The 20,435-nt window shown below is 38.6% G+C and overlaps 1 protein-coding gene across 1 annotated transcript; it reads left to right on the top strand.

Moving 5' to 3' along the window:
- Positions 1-3,653: 3,653 nt before the first annotated feature.
- LOC129001996 (26S proteasome regulatory subunit 8) lies at positions 3,654-20,219 on the top strand. Its single transcript, XM_054429475.1, has 8 exons — positions 3,654-3,811; positions 7,624-7,768; positions 8,922-9,145; positions 10,017-10,209; positions 16,249-16,381; positions 18,111-18,264; positions 19,217-19,426; positions 19,983-20,219. Exons 1-8 carry the CDS (start codon positions 3,791-3,793, stop codon positions 20,121-20,123), a joined length of 1,221 nt encoding a protein of 406 aa, XP_054285450.1. The 5' UTR covers positions 3,654-3,790; the 3' UTR covers positions 20,124-20,219.
- The last annotated feature ends 216 nt before the right edge of the window (positions 20,220-20,435 follow it).

Genomic DNA, 20,435 nt, shown 5'->3' with positions numbered 1-20,435 from the left:
GTTTTTGAAATTACATTATACTTTAATATGCTCTTGGCTGTGTCGTAAAGTAGTAAAAATATTGTGTAAGTTTTTTAATTACTTTTTTGGAATACCCATTATACAGTGTATTGTGTTAATTTTTGGATTTGGTTTAAAACATTGGGAAAACTTTACCTCATGTACAGTGTTAACATACTTAAAATGATCAGTAGTGTTACTTTTTTATATTCATCAGTTTTTTTCCAAATTGTTTTTTATTGCTGTTTTATGGAACAATTAATTTTTGTTGGTATCTATAATTATTGTACTTATTAGTATTTTTTAAATCAATGTTTATATTACAAAATTTTTATAATTTATATCTTAAATTAATTGTTATTTATTGACAAATTGTTATTTGTGTTTTATTATTTGTTTATTGATTGTATAGTTTATAATCTTGCTATGAAATATTAATTATTGACCCCAAGGGTACATCAAACGATTATCATAAAATTTAATTAATGCTAAGACACATGTATTTTTGAATAAACTTTTATTTGAAATGTAATTGTAAAAATAATGTCTATAAAAATCTTGGTTTCATGTTATCAACTATAGTATAATTTTGTGATACCCCATCATTGATAAACAGAAATAAAACCCAATTATTGTAATACATTGACAAATCTTAATAATCAAATAGCAGATTTTTTTTCTATTCAGACATAAGATTTACAAAAATTAAAGAGATATATCTTACCCTTTGCTTGAAGCTTGTGCCTTATCCTAAAAGTATTATTTTGAATATCCCTTTTGTGTACAATAAATGTATATACTTTTATAGATTAAAAATATTCACGTTCCTTATTATTAGTCTTATTTTGCATTAAAACCCTTTTGACCATGTTATTCAGAATAACAAACTGGATCCACCTGTTAGTGATCATTGGTCTTAAAAATGGTCCTGACTAATAAAAACAGCCGATCACCAACAGCTGTACAGATCATCTTACACCATTCTACACTCATATTTGGGATAAAATATGCACCTAGGTTGCATCCCCATCTCGATTAATAATGATAATCCAGTAATAATAAAAACAGCAATTCTACTAAAAAATCACACACTGTCATTTTTTTATGTTGATACCAGTCATTGGCTCATGAATATTACAAACCCACAAACCTCTACTCCCCTAGCTCCAATGTATACTTAGTTAAGTAAAAACAAATACTATGTATGTGGTAATACCTACCTATAGTGGTAGGCCAACGTGGGTCTCTCAGTTCTCTCATTCAGTGCCAATACTACCTCCTGTTCCTGTTGTACTCTCCATTCGTTGTCCAAGACGTGCCATAGACGCTGGCAATGGACGCTCAGACTTCCAAGCATTGATTTCAATGGGCCCGTTGCCCAAAAAGCTCCTAACACTTGAGACGCTGTCGGGACACTGCTTCCGGAGCAAACAGGGTCGCTGATGATGGCCAGCGTCTATTGCGCAGTGTTGTATCCCGTGCTCTCAAGTTTCGATGTCTTGCAAGAATAGTGCACAGTCTTATTTTCTCTTACGAAGATGAAAAGTTGATTGAAGCAGTGTATCATGATATGATGAGCAGTGTATTGTAGCAGTGTGAGCAGTGCTCATCCAGCACTAAACGACTTACACAGAGACTGTGAGTACACAATCGAGGTTCACTTACAATGTCCAGAATTTTCTCATATTTTTCTTCGATAAACAGGATTTTCAACAGTTTGTTCTTAACACTTACAATAAGAGCACTAATACACTACAGTTTAACACGTAGTCAGCAGCCAACTGTCAATATTAATAGACACGTTCTTGGTTGGATGTGATGGGATCTAAAGCGATCGATACCCGGCGATCCCCGCTCTGTGACGATCTCTTCAGACGCGTCTTGGGCAACGCACCTTGGCCTGTTGTCCAAGACGCGTCTGTTGCGTCCGTCGCTGAGAAATGGATGCTCATATAAGTGATTGCTAAGCATTGATTTCGTTGAGCCCGTTGCCTAAGAAGTGCCTCTGACGCTTGAGACGCTGAGCTAGACGCTGAGTCTGCTCTGGGAGCAGACGAGATCACTGGTGGCCAGCGACTATTGCGTCTAGACCTTTAAGTCCATGATTACGTTGTCCACGTTGATTACATTGAAGACGTGTCTGTTGCGTCCATCAATGAGAAATAGACGCGGGCAATGGACGCTTAGTGGCTGCTAAGCATTGATTTTAATGCACAATAGGCCAATTGTCCAAGAAGCCCCTGGACGCTTGAGACGCTAAGCGTCTTACGCGGGGCCCTGCTCCGAGAGCAGACGGGAATGGGACTGATGGCCAGAGTCTATTGTAGTGTTGTGCCGCTGCCTGTAGTTAAAGGTGGCCGTGCCTGAGCTGAGTGTCTGGTTGCCTGTCTGCTGCCAGTGCTGCCTGCTGCTGAGTGCTCTGCTCACTGCCTTAGGCCCTGTACACATGAGGGCGGCAGCCGCCGCGGTGGCCGCAACGGTGACCGTCTAGGACCGTACACATGGCAGCGGTTGGATCCGCGGTTACGCTGCGGTTGCGGTGCGAATTGACCGTCGCTTGACAGCCAGTACTGTATTTACCCAATTATTTTTCTTTTAAACGCGTAACGCTTGACAATTCTTTTCAGCAAAAAACTCAACAAACTCTTGCCACGCATTCTTTTTTAGTTTATGTCCTAAACGTATCTTCTTTTTGTACTTCTTTAATGGACAGTTCAGTGTCAAAGTTTTCTGGTTCCACAGCAGCACGCATGGCCATTGTAAACTTACACGACGAGCACTACATTAACTCCAGCCAAAGCTACATACTTCACCAACAGAGAGAGAGAGAGAGAGAGGGAGAGAGAGAGAGAGCGATGTCCACAGGGCAAGCACGCAGATGTCTGTGATCCTATAGTAGCAACTGCAGTCAACCGCGGCGGCTACCGCCCTCATGTGTACGCTCTCATGCCAACTCTAGTAACTTCAACCGTACGGGAGCCGCGGTGTTCGAAGGGAAATCTACGACCGCCGCGGTTCGTTGCGGTTGATTGGAAGTGGGCGGTTGCATGTGAACGGTCCCATTTGCTCCTTTGTACTTTCAACCGCCGCGGTTCCCGCGCAATAGCAACCGCGGCGGCTGCCGCCCTCATGTGTACAGGGCCTTAGTCCTTCCTGCTGACCTGTCTGTGCTAGTGCTGTCGGGGTCGGGTCTCGGGTCGGTAGAAAAGAAAAGAAACTAGAATAAGCCTGTGTCACACTACGCTACTTTACTAGCAGCTAGCGAAATAGCAGCTACTAAGTAGCCAATGTGACATAGGCAGTAGCAGCTACTAAGAGTAGCGCGCTAGTGAAATTTTACTAGCATGGAAAGTTGAACATGTCCAACTTTCCGTGCTACTAAACTGCGCTAGTGAGTCACGTGACCAACTAGCAGCTATCAAGTAGCGACTGTCGCCCAGTGTGACAGCTTCAATAGCAGACTAGCGGCTACTTGCACCACGTGCTATCTGCCTGATTTGTTTATTCTCGTTCATTTTGAATAATTTCTGAAGTAATCATGAGTGATCCGAAGTGGGGTGGGGGAGATGTGATTAATTTTTTGAACATATCCGTGTCTTTGGGACATAACCTCTCTTGAGCTAAACTAGTAAGTAGCAGCTAGTGAATAGACGCTACCAAAATAAGTGTGACAGGAAAAGTAGCTGCTATTTCAGTAGCTGCTACTAGGTAGCTGCTAGTAAGTAGCCAAGTGTGACACAGGCTTAGATTTAGAAACGAAACAACGAAGCTAACTGGGAACTCCACAACAATGACAAACACAAATTTTGAGGTGAATAATTTGCGTTTATTATAATCTAGAAGCCCTTTTATTTTCTTAGACTTTTATTCTTTAACAAAATAATTATTTGAAATTAATTTTGAGTATCAAACATTCCGATTCTATTCTTTGTTATAACCATTGTCATTTCCATTTGGCTAACCTCAAAGTGTGGTCTCTATGAAGGCTACTTGCTTATTTATTAATAAAACGAGCTACCGATTAGTACCAAAGTATCGGGTGTACACATCAATAAGTATGTCAGAGTGGGACAAAGTTACTTCAGTTAAAACGGCCCAAAATTCTCACAATATCCAATTTGGTAGCAAATTTCCTTCCAGGCCTAGGCTTAAGTTAGTCTATTACCAAAACAAGGGTTTGTTCTTAGGCTAAGTTTGTCAAGTATTTTGCTTACCTAATGTAGGCCTATTCAGTGTTAAGTTAGCTTAAGTAAAATCATGTAATGCTGTGGGTAAAAACATTCTAAACAAGTTCAAACTTAAAGCACAAAAATTAACCCTACTTAAGCTAATACAAAAATAAATGTTGTCGATACAGTAGAGACCCGCAAACTCGGCACTCGATAACCCGGCAGTCTGGATAACTCGGCCATCACCTGGCTCAGAAAATTAGTGATTTTTTGAGTCCGAGTTAAACATGGGCTCAAGTCAAAGCATTTGCAACTCGTACCAAGGATTTGTTGTACATGACGACTTAATTCCTACTTGTAAAATAAATGTAAATAAATAAGGCAGCTAAAAGGAATAAAAATTGCATTGTTCTTATTTTTAACTGTAGTTCCCGATAACCCGGCATTTCACAAACTCGGCACCCTTCCAGTCCACATTACGCCGAGTTTGCGGGACTCTACTGTACTAGCGTCCAATGTCACCAATATGATCTAAACTTAAGTTAGACAAGATAAACGAGCTTCAAATTTTACAATGCGATGAGAAGTCTACTTGTGTTGGTTAGTCCAAGGCCCCACTAGAAAAACATGCCATGCTGCAGGATCCATGACGTCACACTAGTGGATAGATTCATTGATAAATAAGCCGGCTGTTTGTCAGATTGGTAAGATTTTACTTAGTACAACTATCCACCACTGTGACGTAGTGTTGAGCTGCCCGCACTGCAGCATGGCCTGTTTTTCTAGTGGGGCCTCGGTTCGTCTAAGGTAGGCTGGGATAAAATAAAGTGAAGTTTTTTTTATGTTTCACTTTAGGATCTAACAGAATTATAAGTTAGGCCGATTGATTTAGGCCTATACATTATCTTAAAGGGGATTTAGGGAAATAAAAATAGCTTGAATGAAATTATAATCTTTAATTTACAGTATTAACTTAGGCCCTATCCGTGTGGCATGACATGCAAAAGGCATTGTCAAGGTTAATAAACAACAAAGACCTACCTACACAAATTTTACGTCATATCTCTAAATTATAGCCTAGAGATGTAAAATAGGCCTACCTCCTGCATTTTTAATTAATTATTTATGATTATTCAGCTACATAAATAATTAATATGGGCTTAATAAGCCATGCATGTTGTATATTTATATTTGTATCAAATATCAAGAAACTCAACGTAAAATGATTATTGTCGTGTAGCCGATTGGAAGGTGTGTATTGTGTAGCCTATATATTTTACTTATGTACTTATTTGATCTTATGTCTTATGTCTTACTTTAGTTTAGAAAATTAGAACATACTATGCAAATTACATGCACAACAATTACTGGTACCGGTACTAAATAAATATTGATATACTATTGGTCCAAATTCATACTTAAAGACTTTGAAAATGGTGTCTGTAGGTATATGTTTATGTAGTATATTTAATTTAAGTTATAGGGGGAAGGGTTTGTTGAATAAGCTTTTTTTAACAAAACATATTTTTAGTTGTAGGCCTACTATTGATAGGTATACCCATATTTGAAACTTAAGGTCTATGTATCAATTTGAGTCTTGATTATGAGAAACATTCTATCAAATCTTTGGTCAGTAATTTTGTCAACACATTATTATAGTCAAAGAGGTAACAATTTATTATTAAAGAATAATTATTTCTTATGTGATCGTTGGTATTTACCCAGCCCATAACATCATCTAAGATTATAAGAACGTTCTTATAATTTTATAATTCCCCACCTACGGTTTTAAAGTTTTGTCACAGTTTATTGGCTGAACAGATCTATGATATATTCAATGCATCACTGGAAAATAGTATTTACCCTAAAGCATTTAAATCGGCCTATGTCATTCCTATCCACAAATCAGGAGCTATTAATTATGTTACCAACTCTAGTATAGTAGTATGCCTTACTCAAATCCTGCCTGCCGTGGCCAAAGTTTTTGAAGACATCTTTCTTGACCATATCAAGCTCAAACTGGTTAGCATAATTTGTCCTCAGCAGCATGGTTTCATGGCAGGAAGGTCTACTCTTACCAACTTAACACTTCTTCAGTCAACAATTCAAGAAACCTTTGTCACGAACAGTCAGTTGGATGCTGTATATATTTGGATTTCTCTAAGGCGTTCGACGCGGTGGATCACACTCTCCTCCTGCGGAAGCTGCTTGTCCAGGGGTTTGGAAACGGAGAAATAAAGTGGTTGGCCAGCTAGGCCTACCTCCAAACCAGAAAGATGTACGTGAACTTTGTGTCCGCAAACTCGCCTGAGTTGATCTTTTGCTCTGGGGTAGCAGTAGCACAGGGATCATTGCTCAACCATTATCTCTTTTCACTCTCTATAAATGACCTGCCTGGGGCTCTTCAAAGGAATTCTCTACTTTTTACTGATGATGTGAAAATCTTCTCTATCATATTTTCAGAAGACGACTGCATACACATTCAGGAAGATTTCCACATGGCTGACCACAGTGCCAGACCAACAGGATGAAAATTAACATCAAGAAGTGTGTTCCATTGTTGTCATACTCCAATAATGTTTGAATACACAGTGTGTGGTGAACCCTTAACCCGAATTCAGCAGGTAAAGGACCTAGGTGTCATTTTGACACCTTCACTAAACCCTGAGTCCCACATAACTCACATCTGCAGCAGAGCAAATAGAATGCTTGGCTTTGTCATCCGCTATTCAAGACACTTAAGCGATATGATGGCTCTGAAGACTGTGCACTACTACTGTGCATTGGTGGGCCAGATTCAAAAGATGCCTAATTGAAGAACGGGAGGGCATTCATAGAAGGTTCATTCAAATGATCGGGGCTAGGACCGGAATTCCTTACCGGCACGTCCCAATTGAAGACATTTCCCTTCTGTGGTTCATTTCACATCTTTGGCTCCAGTCTCTTGTGAGTCGTAGGTTTTTGCTGACATTGTGCTGCTACACAATATCCTCAATGTAAGGTTGACTGTCCAATGAACAGCAAAAAGGGCCACAAAAACCTAGGATGATCCTGTGCCTGGTATTATTCAGGTCACCATCATCCTAGACTTATTTGTTGCAGACATCCACATACTGTATACCTATATTAATGTTAAGATTTGCCTCATATTTCTTAGACTATTTCTTATCTTGTTATTGTTGTTGCTGTGGTTGTTATCTATTTATATATTTATTGTTGTTGTTATATATATTTATTATTATTGATACATTTGTACTTATATTTATTGCTGGGTGATTATTGTACAAAAGTGTATTTGAATTATGTTACAGTCACTTGGGAGAAATTTATTTATGTCTAGTTTATAAAATTGGAGATGGCCAATAAATAACTTATCCCACTTATTCTATTATTCTTTTCTATTTATTTTAAAGGCCATTGGTTTTCAAATTTGAATAAATTATATCTTTAACAGATGGAGGTTGATGAAAAGTCGGCCAAAGGAGAAGGCTTCCGGCCGTACTACATCACAAAGATTGAAGAGCTTCAGTTAATTGTTGCAGAGAAAAGTCAAAACTTAAGACGTCTCCAAGCCCAACGGAACGAACTCAACGCTAAAGGTACAACTGCTACAAACCTCACATTGCATTCAGTGGTCCATTAGGCCTAAGCCTAAAGAGATGTCTAATTATTTGAATTCATTTGTTCAGCCATATATTTTTTTACCGCTGTCATTTAGTTAGGTACTAAAATTAAAAATTTGCTTAACATATTTTCAGCTCTCTAGCAATATTTAGGCCTACTATAACGGATATTTTTGTTGGTAATCGTATTGATAATTATTGAAATTGAAAAAATTGTTTTCAGTAGGCCTAGTTAGTTGTTAAATCTACCTAAAAGCTATTTGGTGAAGTAGGCCAATGTTTATTCATTTTTTAAGGCAGTTAAGGCATTTCACTCATGCTTAAAAAAGTAGCCTAGGCTAAAATAAAAAAAACATTTTTAAATTGGTCTCTACTGAGGACCATTCATCACGTTTTAAAAGACGACATATGTCCATTAAAATATAAAAAAAATGCCTCATATTAAAAATTTGGTCATTTACCAGTTTGTTTTCTTTTTTCACTTTCAACTGACTAACCTAGCCTACCTGTATCGATAAAAAATATTGAAGATATAATCTTTTTGAGGAAAACTGATCCTACTCTTGAATTAACCTAAGTTGGCGACACAGGCATATTTTTTCTCTCTTGCAAGAAGCTAACTACAGCATTTCAATAGGTATTCATTTATTTATTCCCTAATCATCACACAAGTCCTCAATTAGCTGGGTAGCTCAGTGGTTATAGTGCTCGCATAGTATTCAAAAAGTCGCCGGTTCAACCCTGAGAAAAGTGTGAAGCTTTTTGATGGTTCAAAACTGGACCCAGCTGTCCTTGATCATTGGGATTTTTATAAATAGTCCTGGCTAACAAAAAAGTTGGTCTTAATCAGTAACAAATATACATAAGGCATCTCAATCATCTTTATTCTACGCTCATCCTTCACTCATATTCGGGTTCAAATACGCACCTAGGTGGTGTCCCCATCTTAATTGATAATTATAATCCCAATATATTGTATTGTACGTTAATATTTCCTTTGCTTACAAATGTTGATGTCACAACATTATTTAATATCCTACCTATATCGTGTATGCAATGTAAATGTTTTTAATGAGAAAAATATATAATAACTTTGTAGTTGTGTTTACTGAAAGTTATTGTTTTACAGTGAGAATGTTGCGTGAGGAGCTACAGCTGCTACAAGAGCAAGGCTCGTATGTTGGGGAAGTTGTAAAGCCGATGGACAAGAAGAAGGTTCTCGTCAAAGTTCATCCTGAAGGAAAATTTGTCGTAGATTTAGACAAGAACATTGATATCAACGACGTGACACCTAACTCACGTGTCGCACTGCGCAACGAGAGCTACACTCTCCATAAAATTTTGCCCAATAAGGTACAGCAAGACACAGTCTATTAAATTGTAGGCTCGATATTTTTTTAGAACTAGTAGTATATGACTTGTTAGTTTTTGTATCAGGTGCCTATTAACACATTCATTGACTATAATTGGATACTGAAGTAGACATCCCATCTTTATTGACCAGCTGTCGCCAATTTTGTATTGAAAAAGAAGGTAGTTATGTGAGCCAGTCACAGAATGCTCTAGGGTCTAAAATTTCATTTTCTACCTTATTTTTGGCTTCTGATCAAGTTTTTGGGTCATAACAATCTCCATAGCCCATTATAAGTCTTTCCATTAGTTTGACTTGGTAAAAAAAGTTCCTATATTCAACAGAAATTATTAATTTATTTAGATCAGCACAATCAGTCAAGGTGATTTTGATTGAAGATCTGACGAAAAATTTATCATGGGGATGGAATGTCTAGTTGTATCAATAGTCAAAGGTACTAGTTTCTGTAGACGAATGGCATCATTCCTATAGTGGCTATAGTCTCGCTTCTGGTACCTTTGAAATTCTCTTAACTTGCTAAAAAGTTATGTTATGAGAATTTCAGTTAGGACTTAAGGTGGACCTTACTTACATGGTGGCCATCTTGATATTCTTGATATTGATCTATCTTGATTTTGGCTCATTCTTGCTTATATAGTTGATACTGGTCGATGTTGCACACGTCAGGGATCCCTTGCAAATGCAATATTGTTTCTAAAACGATTGACATATTTCAACATGTCAATGTAGTGTCACCGTTGTTTCTAACACACAGTAACAATCAATCACACTATGAAATTTAGTACTGTAGATAGGCCTACTCCATAGATCCAACGGAAGTGCTGTAGATTTTGATGTTTCATGATTTCTCAGGTGGATCCTTTGGTTTCCCTTATGATGGTGGAGAAGGTCCCTGACTCTACATATGAGATGGTGGGAGGTCTGGACAAGCAGATCAAGGAGATCAAGGAAGTAATAGAACTGCCTGTCAAACACCCAGAACTTTTTGATGCTCTTGGTATCGCACAACCCAAGGGTGTACTGCTATACGGCCCACCTGGCACTGGTAGGCACACTCGTATATGTCTTAGACTACTTACATATCTCAGTTTGAAACTTATTGTTGGTGATGCTTAGTTAATTGCATCACCAATTCAAATTGCTTAGTTAATTCAAAGGTTTATTGCGGGCATTTTCCATCACAATGGTAAAAAACAATACATGTTTCGGGATCTGGAATCTGATCCCGTCCACAGGTGAAAAAACTTAACTAACACATTACAACTTAAATAATTCAATGCATTAGTTAGTAAATTTTGTAAAATTGTTAAATGGGTGTTTGCCGTAGAAATAAATAAATTCAAGATAACTGTATTCATTTTTTATACATGCATACATAGAATGGCGTCAATTTTAAATTTTTAATATTTTACAATATACAAAACATTATAAGTTAATAATTCACTGCATTATACATGAAATGAGATAAAGAGATAAGTTTATAACATTACATTAATAAAAAAAAACTCGTGTAGAGAGTACAACGGTTTGGATAGCATTAAGCTTTTAAGTGTTTTCTTAAAAACATTAAAAGCTTCTGTGGTTTTTAAATCCACCAAAAGAGCATTATAGAATCTAATACCTGCATAGGAAGGTTTATTTTCATATAATTTAAGATTGTGGCTTGTATAAGCAATTTACTCAATTGTTTCTAGTATTAAAACTATGGTTTCTATTCTATAAGAATTATTTTTTGTAATCAAAATAAGTTCAAAAATGTATAAACTATATTCAATCATAAATCCTAGGTGTTTAAAAGAATCATCCCAATCAAACTTTAAAATTATAGAAATAAGAAGTTCATCTACATTTTCATTTGACGTATTACCATATAAAACAATACCAAAAGCGATATGAGACTGTAAAAGGGGGCATAAAGGGTTTTCATTGTAACCAAACTGATGATTTTAGAAACCTTCCTTAATGCAAATAAACCAGAAGCAAACTTTTTAGAAATTGATAAAACATGATTATTCCAATTTAAGTTTTTGTCTATTATTAGGCCCAAATATCTAAAACTATCCACCTCTTACAGCACGTGATCATTAACACATTCGCGGCGGCACGCCAAATGGCGGGCGTATCCCCAGTGCGGCGCAGCCCGCAGCGTGAAACAAAACCGATGACTGGCTTTCCAATTTCGGTCTGACGAATAGCAAATAACGTGCGAGGATGTCCTGCTTTAAGATGAGAGTCAACGTAGTTCGCTAAACACTCAAAGATAGCAGCACTGCTTGGAACATGGCCGGTCCCATTGGAATTATATTGCCAAATGGAGGGAAAAAAGCGGGACAAAAAGTAGATTTTTGAGATTGCCAGAGGGGGATTTTCGGGAAAAATTTACTACCAACCTACACCACAACAAAATACAGTATACTATTTTGACTCGCAGTAAACCTCGCAGTGCTGTGCGAGGTTTCAAGTTTCTAGCTCTAATCCTGGCTTAAAAATAAATCATTTCGTACTGCATTGCAGCTTGGGAGCGGACGCACCCACCAGGATGGCATTAGGGTTCCGTATGGGAGCGATCGCTCCCATGCCGCCGCGAACGTGTTAAGAAATATTGTCAATTCAGGTGCAGGTCTAATTCTAGACAAGTATGGTTCCAGGTATAATTTTCGGGGGGGGGGGGGGCATTCTATCAGGGGAGTCAGGGATATTCTAACTCTAGGCCAGCATGGCCATGACTACCAGGGGGTTTGGGGGGTATTCCATACCCCCATTGCGGGAGTAGAAAACAAGTAAAGTAAAATTTTGAAAAATTCTACTTGCAAAGTCAACATTTTAAGCAGTCTGATGAAGAAAAAGTTTAATCTCTTGTAATCTGAAAAGGAGAGTTTTAAGTGCAAAACTTCCTTTTTTCAGTGATAAAACTTTTTCTGCTCTTACCGGCTCTGTAATTTCACCTATCTATTTTTTGTTTCAGAAAATAAAAAAAGTTCCTCACTTACTACATTTTTGACGTTTTTAGTGGTGTTAAAAAACGACCATCAATCTTAATTTGCCTAAATAAACTATAAAAAAGTATGTTAAGGTTCAAACTAACTACACAGTAATAAGCACTGTCTTTAAACAAAAAAAAAACATAAATTTGAAATCTCTATGTTAACAAATAAGTGTAGCAGAGCAGGTTGGGAGAATGTATGTTTGTGTAAAAGAGAGAGGTTCATATGACCCGCCGGACTCAGTATCCGACCATTTCGAATGATGGGCATGGCCCGTTTTTTCCCCACTACACAGCGTGCCAGTATTCAGGGGAGTATTAACATAGATTAAGCATATTCCGTATTAAGTTATAACATAGATGGTATCTTTACGACATTCCCCAGCCGGGTGGGTGTGCGTGCGACACTGTGACGTTGTTGATGTATACACTTGAACGCACATGTCTACGTTAGTGAATACTCTGTAGAAATGTCAATGTGGTAGTCAGCCCCTATGGCCCCCTCTCTGGAATTACCACTGATTTGTTGAAATTTGGTTAACCCTACAGGGTGTCTAGTAGTCGGGAAAATCGGGAAAGTCGGGAATTAGTATTGAATTTCAAAATGGTCTTGAAAAGTCGGGATTTAGTCTTAAATTTGATTTCAAAGTCAGGAATTTTCATGATTTTGCCGCGATCGTCGTCTTGCGTTTACGTAACCTCTACACGGCCTCGGGAAATGTTCACGATTTTGCCGCTATAGTGGACGACGACGATAACGTTCCCGAAACCGCGGGAGACGACGATGACGTTTCCGAAACCGCGGGTGACGACGATGACCTTTCCGTGACCGCTGGCGACGACGATAACGTTACCGTGACCGCGGGAGACGACGAACACGTTTCCGTGACCACGAGAGACGACGATGACGTTTCTGTGACAGCGGGAGACGACGATGACGTTTCCGTGGCCGCGGGAGACGACGATGACGTTTCCGTGGCCGCGGGAGACGACGATGACGTTTCCGTGGCCGCGGGAGACGACGATGACGTTTCCGTGGCCGCGGGAGACGACGATGACGTTTCTGTGACAGCGGGAGACGACGATGACGTTTCCGTGGCCGCGGGAGACGACGATGACGTTTCCGTGGCCGCGGGAGACGACGATGACGTTTCCGTGGCCGCGGGAGACGACGATGACGTTTCCGTGGCCGCGGGAGACGACGATGACGTTTTTGTGACCGTGGGAGTCAATGATGATGTCTACACACGAGCGAGGACATGAATGGGAGACGTTGACGGGCGAGGGAAATGTTCTCATGATTTTGCCACGATCGCGGAGGACCGCGGGAGACGACGATGAAGTTTCGGCGACCGTGGGAGACGACGATGATGTTTACACGGCCAAAGGAAATGTTCATGATTTTGCCGTGATCGCGGACGACTACGATAACGTTCCCGTGACCGCGGGAGATGACGGTGATGTCTAAACAGCCGCGGGAAATGTTCATGATTTGGCCGCGATCGCGGACGACGACGATGACGTTTCCGTGACCGCAGGAGATGACGATGACGTTTCCGTGACCGCGGGAGATGACGATGACGTTTCCGTGACCGTGGGAGTCAATGATGATGTCTACACACGAGCGAGGACATGAATGGGAGACGTTGACGGGCGAGGGAAATGTTCTCATGATTTGACCACGATCGCGGAGGACGACGATGTCGTTTCCGTGACCGCGGGAGACGACGATGATGTTAACACGGCCGAGGGAAATGTTCTGACGATTTTGCCGCGATCGCGGAGGACGACGATGACGTTTCCGTGACCGCGGGAGACGACGATGATGTCTACACGGCCGCGGGAAATGTTCATGATTTTGCCGTGATCGCGGACGACTACGATAACGTTCCCGTGACCGCGGGAGATGACGGTGATGTCTAAACAGCCGCGGGAAATGTTCATGATTTTGCCGCGATCGCGGACGACGACGATGACGTTTCCGTGACCGCGGGAGATGACGATGACGTTTCCGTGACCGCGGGAGACGACGATGATGTCTACACGGCCGCAGGGAATGTTCATGATTTGCCGTGATCGCGGACGATGACGATAACGTTTCCGTGACCGCGGGAGATGACGATGACGTTTCCGTGACCGCGGGAGATGACGATAACGTTTCCGTGACTGTGGGAGACGACCATGATATCTGTTAAGACGCGGGAAATGTTAATGATTTTGTCGCGATCGCGGACGACGACGATGACGTTTCCGTGACCACAGGAGATGACAATGACGTTTCCGTGACCGCGGGAGACGATAATGATGTCTACATGGCCGTGGGAAATGTTCATGATTTTGCCGTGATCGCGGACGACGACGATAACGTTTCCGTGACCGCGGGAGATGACGGTGATTTATAAACAGCCGCGGGACATGTTCATGATTTCGCCGCGATCCCGAACGACGACGATGACGTTTCCGTGACCGCGGGAGATGACGATGACGTTTCCGTGACCGCAGGATGTGACGATGACGTTTCCGTGACCGCGGGAGATGACGATGAACGTTTCCGTGACCGCGAGAGATGACGGTGATGTCTAAACAGCCGCGGGAAATGTTCATGATTTTTCCGCGATCCCGAACGACGATTATGACGTTTCCGTGACCGTGGGAGACGACGATGATATCTACTCGGCCGTGGGAAATGTTCATGATTTTGTCGCGATCGCGGACGACGACGATGACGTTTTCGTGACCGCAGGAGATGACGATGACGTTTCCGTGTTGCGGGAGACGACGATGATGTCTACACGGCCGCGGGAAATGTTCATGATTTTGCCGTGATTGCGAACGTCGACGATAACGTTTCTGCGACCGCGGGAGATGACGGTGATGTCTAAACAGCCGCGGGAAATGTTCATGATTTTGCCGCAATCGCGGATGACGACGATCACGTTTCTGTAACCGATGCAGTCAATGATGATGTCTAAACGTACAGTACGCGGAAGATTTCATGATAAAAAAAAAACAGCCAAATTTGCTAGTTAGAATTTTTTATTGCTGCATTATTTCTTTACTTGAAAACTCCACATTATCATAATACTACTTTATGAGACAGGGGTTGGTGTAGTATTATTCAGAAAAATTGGTTGAGTTATAAAAATTGGTATCGGTATCAAGAATCGAGAATCGATACATTTTGGTATCCACGCCCACTAATTGTTGAAAAAACTAGTCTTGAAAAATCTGGAATTAGTCTTGAAAAGTCTGGAATTAGTCTTGAATTTTATAATGGAAATAAACTAGACACCCTGCCTGGAACTGCCAGTTTTTTCCAAATGCCGTCATGTTTTATGGCAATTAGCATATATATTTTTTTAATTCGTAAAAAATGTTCTTTATATGATTTTTATTCAGAAAAAAGGAGGAATACAATGGTAAAATTTATTTTTGTAAAATATCAACACATATGTATTCATCTACTTTATATATTTGGGTAGAAATAAAAAAATAAAAAGGTATTTATATATTATGGGTCATGTGGAAATCAAGTAAGACATGGTACAGGACTTCTGAAATATACCTTTTGTAGCAAATTTTATCTAGTTTTTGGAAATATGTAACAGTTTGCTGATATACTAATAACTTGTTCATAAAACTTGAGTTATTTCACAAAATACGCTCGATGGAATGGAAACTTACCTAGGCCTAAGCTCACATACAAATTGTCACTTCAAAACAAGATCACACACAAAACCTACTAAAAAACAATTAAGTAGGTACTAGGTATCTAAGAAAGTTTTATAATATGTCAAGATTGCGTAGGCAATCCGCTTACCTAGAACGCCGCCATCAACCACTGCAGTGGCTTCTGTGTACCACAAGTTGAGAAGCATTTCCCTACAACATGACAAGGACTACTCACTGTATGCTCAGCTTAGTTCAGTATTTCAGAAGTTTTAGTTTAATATTCATATATTCTACATTGATTCGATACTTGCCAATTATTTACTCTTCTCTGATCCATTTTACTGAAGAAACTAGTTGTATTGGCTAAGCCATTTGCATGTATAAACAAAATAAAATTGTAGATCAGTTTGTGATGTAGACCTATTGCAGGTAAGACGCTGCTGGCTCGAGCCGTAGCTCACCACACAGAATGTACCTTCATCCGAGTCTCTGGTTCAGAGTTGGTACAGAAGTTCATTGGAGAAGGTTCACGGATGGTGCGAGAGCTGTTCGTCATGGCAAGGTATGATGTTAACCGAGCCTATCACAAGCAACTCAATAACTTTGAAATAGACTAATTTCACTTTTTATTGTAGTAATGTAGGTTTTTGATTTGTCACGTGGAAACAAAATTTGGAATTATTCAAACAAATCCCAAGATTTTAAAAATCACATTTTGATGTCAATGCCTAAATAGGTAGGAAAGTAAAGAAATTAATTTTTTGTAACTATAGCTCATATATTTCGTGATTAAGAATCGTTATTCATAAGTATACGTAGTTGGAGATGAATAGCATCAAATAGGGTTTTGGTAATAAAATTGGTTTGATTTAATTTGAAAAAAAAATTAATGTCAAAGAATCTTACAAATTGTATTAAAACTGTTGTATTACTATATATATATATATATATCACTGTCATCTAGTGATAAAGATGTAGCCTAATGGATTGGTACATTGCTTTGTACATAGGATAATGTATGTTTTATAATGTTGGTAGTCCTGCTGTCGGTTGCTGAATGTTGATGTACTGTAGTAGAGAATGTCTGTCAATAGAATTTTACCAACATTTAAATTCCCTAACATAAAAATTAGGGGTCTGCGGTGCACCGAAAAAGTCGGTACGGTACAAGCTTAATTACCGTCATCGGTTCGGTACAGCATTTTACACGGTACAAATTCAGTTCGGTACAGCCTATTATAATAATAAATTACTTACAGTTTACTATCGACAGTTGGTTCTGAGCACATAAAAGTCTTATCAGATGTTTGTTTACGATCTTCATATTGATATTGTGGATGTTAACTTTGTAAATGAAAAGACAATAATCTTACTCTGTGATAATCCAAATTTTAGTTTCAGAAAAAACTTTGCAAGAGTTGTATCCATCTTATAACTAGTTTTGAAGCTGATAAAAAAAGATGCTCTTTGCCATTACTTCATCATAACCTCCAGTGAAAAGCTGGCAACTGTCATCCATCGTACTGAATGCTTTTATATGTTTAAAAAAAATTGTAAACAACTAGACATTGTGTTGGTTGGAAATAATTTACCAGTTGTGTGAAATTATCTTGTCAATAACTGTTTCAAACATGTTTATTCCTAAAAACTCTTATCCTATTTTTAAAACCACTTTTATCATGGCTATTCAAAGTATCTCAGAGTAAAATAGGTAAAGCCTTTATCTTAACTGTGATTTTTCTTGATACAATCCTCGTAGTAGTAAAAAGTTTTGTTTTAATAATGTGTGGTACAGTAATTGTTGTTAGAAAACAATGAATGTAGGATACTATCCATTTTCATAGTTATGTCAATGTATTTAAGTTAAAAATAATGGTTTAAATACAGTTCTGAGCAGAAAACCGCAAAAGTACGGGTAGCCGCGTACCGTACCGATTTTGTACCGAGAACTGAGGTACAAAATATTGTACCATACTGAAGCGTACCGACCTTAAATTTTCTGTACCGCAGACCCCTAATAAAAATAAAACATAACCAAACCTAACTTTAAAGTCAACCTGTTCTTTAAAAGCACTGAATTAATTAATTTCTATAAATCTTGACAAATTATATGCTGGAAAATGTGTTATATTTTTGTGAAATATTTACAATTAAGATGTCATGTTAGTAATAATGAAGGCGAAGGCCAACTTTTTGACTCCTTAAAACACTGATTAGGTACAAAATTTTGTTTACAAGCTTATATTATGTGATGGCTCATCTGTGGTTATTATTAACCTATATTCTTATAGAGAGCATGCACCGTCCATCATTTTCATGGATGAGATAGATTCTATCGGCTCATCTCGTATTGAGTCAGGCAGTGGAGGTGACTCTGAGGTGCAGCGGACCATGTTGGAACTGTTGAATCAGCTGGACGGATTCGAGGCCACCAAGAACATCAAGGTACTGCAGTCTGGGGTGTTTAGGGTTAACACATTTGCAAGCCTTGAAGTTGTTTGCTTGTGTCTTGAAGTATTTTACAGATCTATGTTTAACATGTCTTTTTACACAGCTGAATTATTATGATGTATTTATTTACTACAGAATGTCATAAAATTACAGGACATTTGTCAAAGCTATACGTTAATAACTTAACTATACTCTGTTCACAAAATGTAGACAGTTTTTGGGGAAGAAGTCCCTCCTCTTGATCCTACCTTTAAAACAATAACAATAGCTTAACAGCTGAGATTTTTATCACGTCAATCAGCTACAACATATGTAAGGCAAAAAAAGTGGTGGAGGGACTTTTCCTCAAATCAAAACCGCTTAAACTTTATGAATTTTCTTGATTTTCTGAAATTCCACACAACATTTTGATGAATTCAATGCTCCCAATTTTCACTCTGATATTCATTACAAGAGAAAGAAGTCTTACCCCATACGAGGTTTTACATTTGTGTGGATTGCTAACATTCTTTGGTTGGCACCAAGTTACATAATGTTGGGACGCTGAGGTGACACTTACTGTGTTAATCTATGGCTCATTTCATTTCTCTGTATGTCTAATGTTGTACGCAAGATCTGTGTGACTCCCAGAAAGTGGACATACATCCATTCAAATTCGTTTTAAAACTCTAGGCCAACTTATCAGAAAATGCTGAAAGAAACTAAATTTCTGGAAGATGATTTGACTTCTGGGATGTACTTTTCCAATAATTCTTGATCTTGCAAAACATGTCACTTATCTCTGATTAGCCCAGCCTAGCATCCATTTTAGGCCTGTCCACACCTGGAAGGAATCCATCAGTCCATTTTTCCTACTTTTTCACTAATAAGAAAACTGCTTCTAGATATTATATTCTTTTTTAATGTTCAGTTCCTCTTAAATCGTTCTTCTCTTTGAATTTTTCAGGTTATAATGGCAACCAACCGCATTGACATTCTGGATCCGGCACTGCTCCGGCCAGGCCGTATTGACCGCAAGATTGAGTTCCCCCCACCAAATGAGGAGGCTCGACTGGACATTCTGCGCATTCACTCTCGCAAGATGAACCTGACTCGAGGCATCAATCTGCGCAAGATTGCAGAGCTCATGCCTGGTGCTTCTGGCGCTGAAGTTAAGGTTGGTTTTTTTATATTAGTAGGTATAAACAATAACTCATTGTTTAAATTTACTTGTTGTCAATCGTAACTGATCTCGTTTTAACTGATCTCTTGTATCAGGTGAGGTTTTTTATGCAAGTTATAAGTGTTCCAGTAAAAAGGAGTTTCAATAAATTAGTAGGCCAAGTTACTACTCTACAAATAAGTTCATAGATTTTGTGGAGTATTTTCAACCTAATTTAAATTTAGTAACTATTAGGGATTTTAGTTCCTATCAAATTTTTTTTTGTTGAAAATCTTTTACACCCTTTTTATTTAATTATAAAATTTAGGTACTTGCGTTGTTTGAATCAGAGTACTTTGTAAATCATTTGAAAAGAATTTACAAATTTCGTTCAGTACCAGAAGTCGAAATAAATGCAAAAAGTAGGCCTGGCTAAATCGACCTTAAACCAACCAGTTAATATTTTTTATTTAATAGAAGTACACTTGACATGAGCCAACACTGCAATTAATTTGGATTTAAAGTTTGTATTAAATAATAGAAATACAATAATTTATTCAATGTGTCACAGGGAGTTTGTACTGAGGCGGGGATGTACGCTCTACGTGAGCGTCGTGTTCATGTCACTCAGGAGGACTTTGAGATGGCTGTCGCCAAGGTTATGCAGAAGGACTCAGAGAAGAACATGTCCATCAAGAAGCTCTGGAAATGAATGCTTTATCTATTCATATAATTCATTTTCCTTAATTCACTTAATGTTTTTGTTTGTTAATAGATTTAGATCAATTAAATTTATTTTGTACATGTATGATGTGAATTATTTAATGTCCCTGCCTTGGTTATTGTTTTAATTTTCAATATAGGATGAGTAGAGATTTTGATTTTAATTTCTTTTACTTTTTACTAAGAAGGGGCATCAAAACAACACCACTGATATAGCTCTCATTTGGGGATAGTTCAATAATTAAATGCTGCCTCAATTGGTGCTAGTAACACCTTGATTTATTATTATCCACTGATCTAT

The sequence above is a fragment of the Macrosteles quadrilineatus genome, unplaced genomic scaffold (genome assembly GCF_028750875.1).
Source record: "Macrosteles quadrilineatus isolate MER2022 unplaced genomic scaffold, UCM_ALF_1.0 Scaffold_9__3_contigs__length_116548681, whole genome shotgun sequence".
Lineage (NCBI taxonomy): Eukaryota > Metazoa > Arthropoda > Insecta > Hemiptera > Cicadellidae > Macrosteles > Macrosteles quadrilineatus.
Note: the sequence above shows the minus strand (reverse complement) of the source record. Positions and strands in the feature narration are given on the sequence as shown.

What these genes read in the sequence shown, in the direction of transcription:
- LOC129001996 (XM_054429475.1), top strand. Translation starts at nt 3,791, where the DNA reads ATGACAAACACAAATTTTGAG. An exon ending in TGACAAACACAAATTTTGAG is followed by an intron (nt 3,812 to 7,623) that starts GTGAATAATTTG and finishes TATCTTTAACAG; the next exon opens with ATGGAGGTTGATGAAAAGTC. An exon ending in GAACGAACTCAACGCTAAAG is followed by an intron (nt 7,769 to 8,921) that starts GTACAACTGCTA and finishes ATTGTTTTACAG; the next exon opens with TGAGAATGTTGCGTGAGGAG.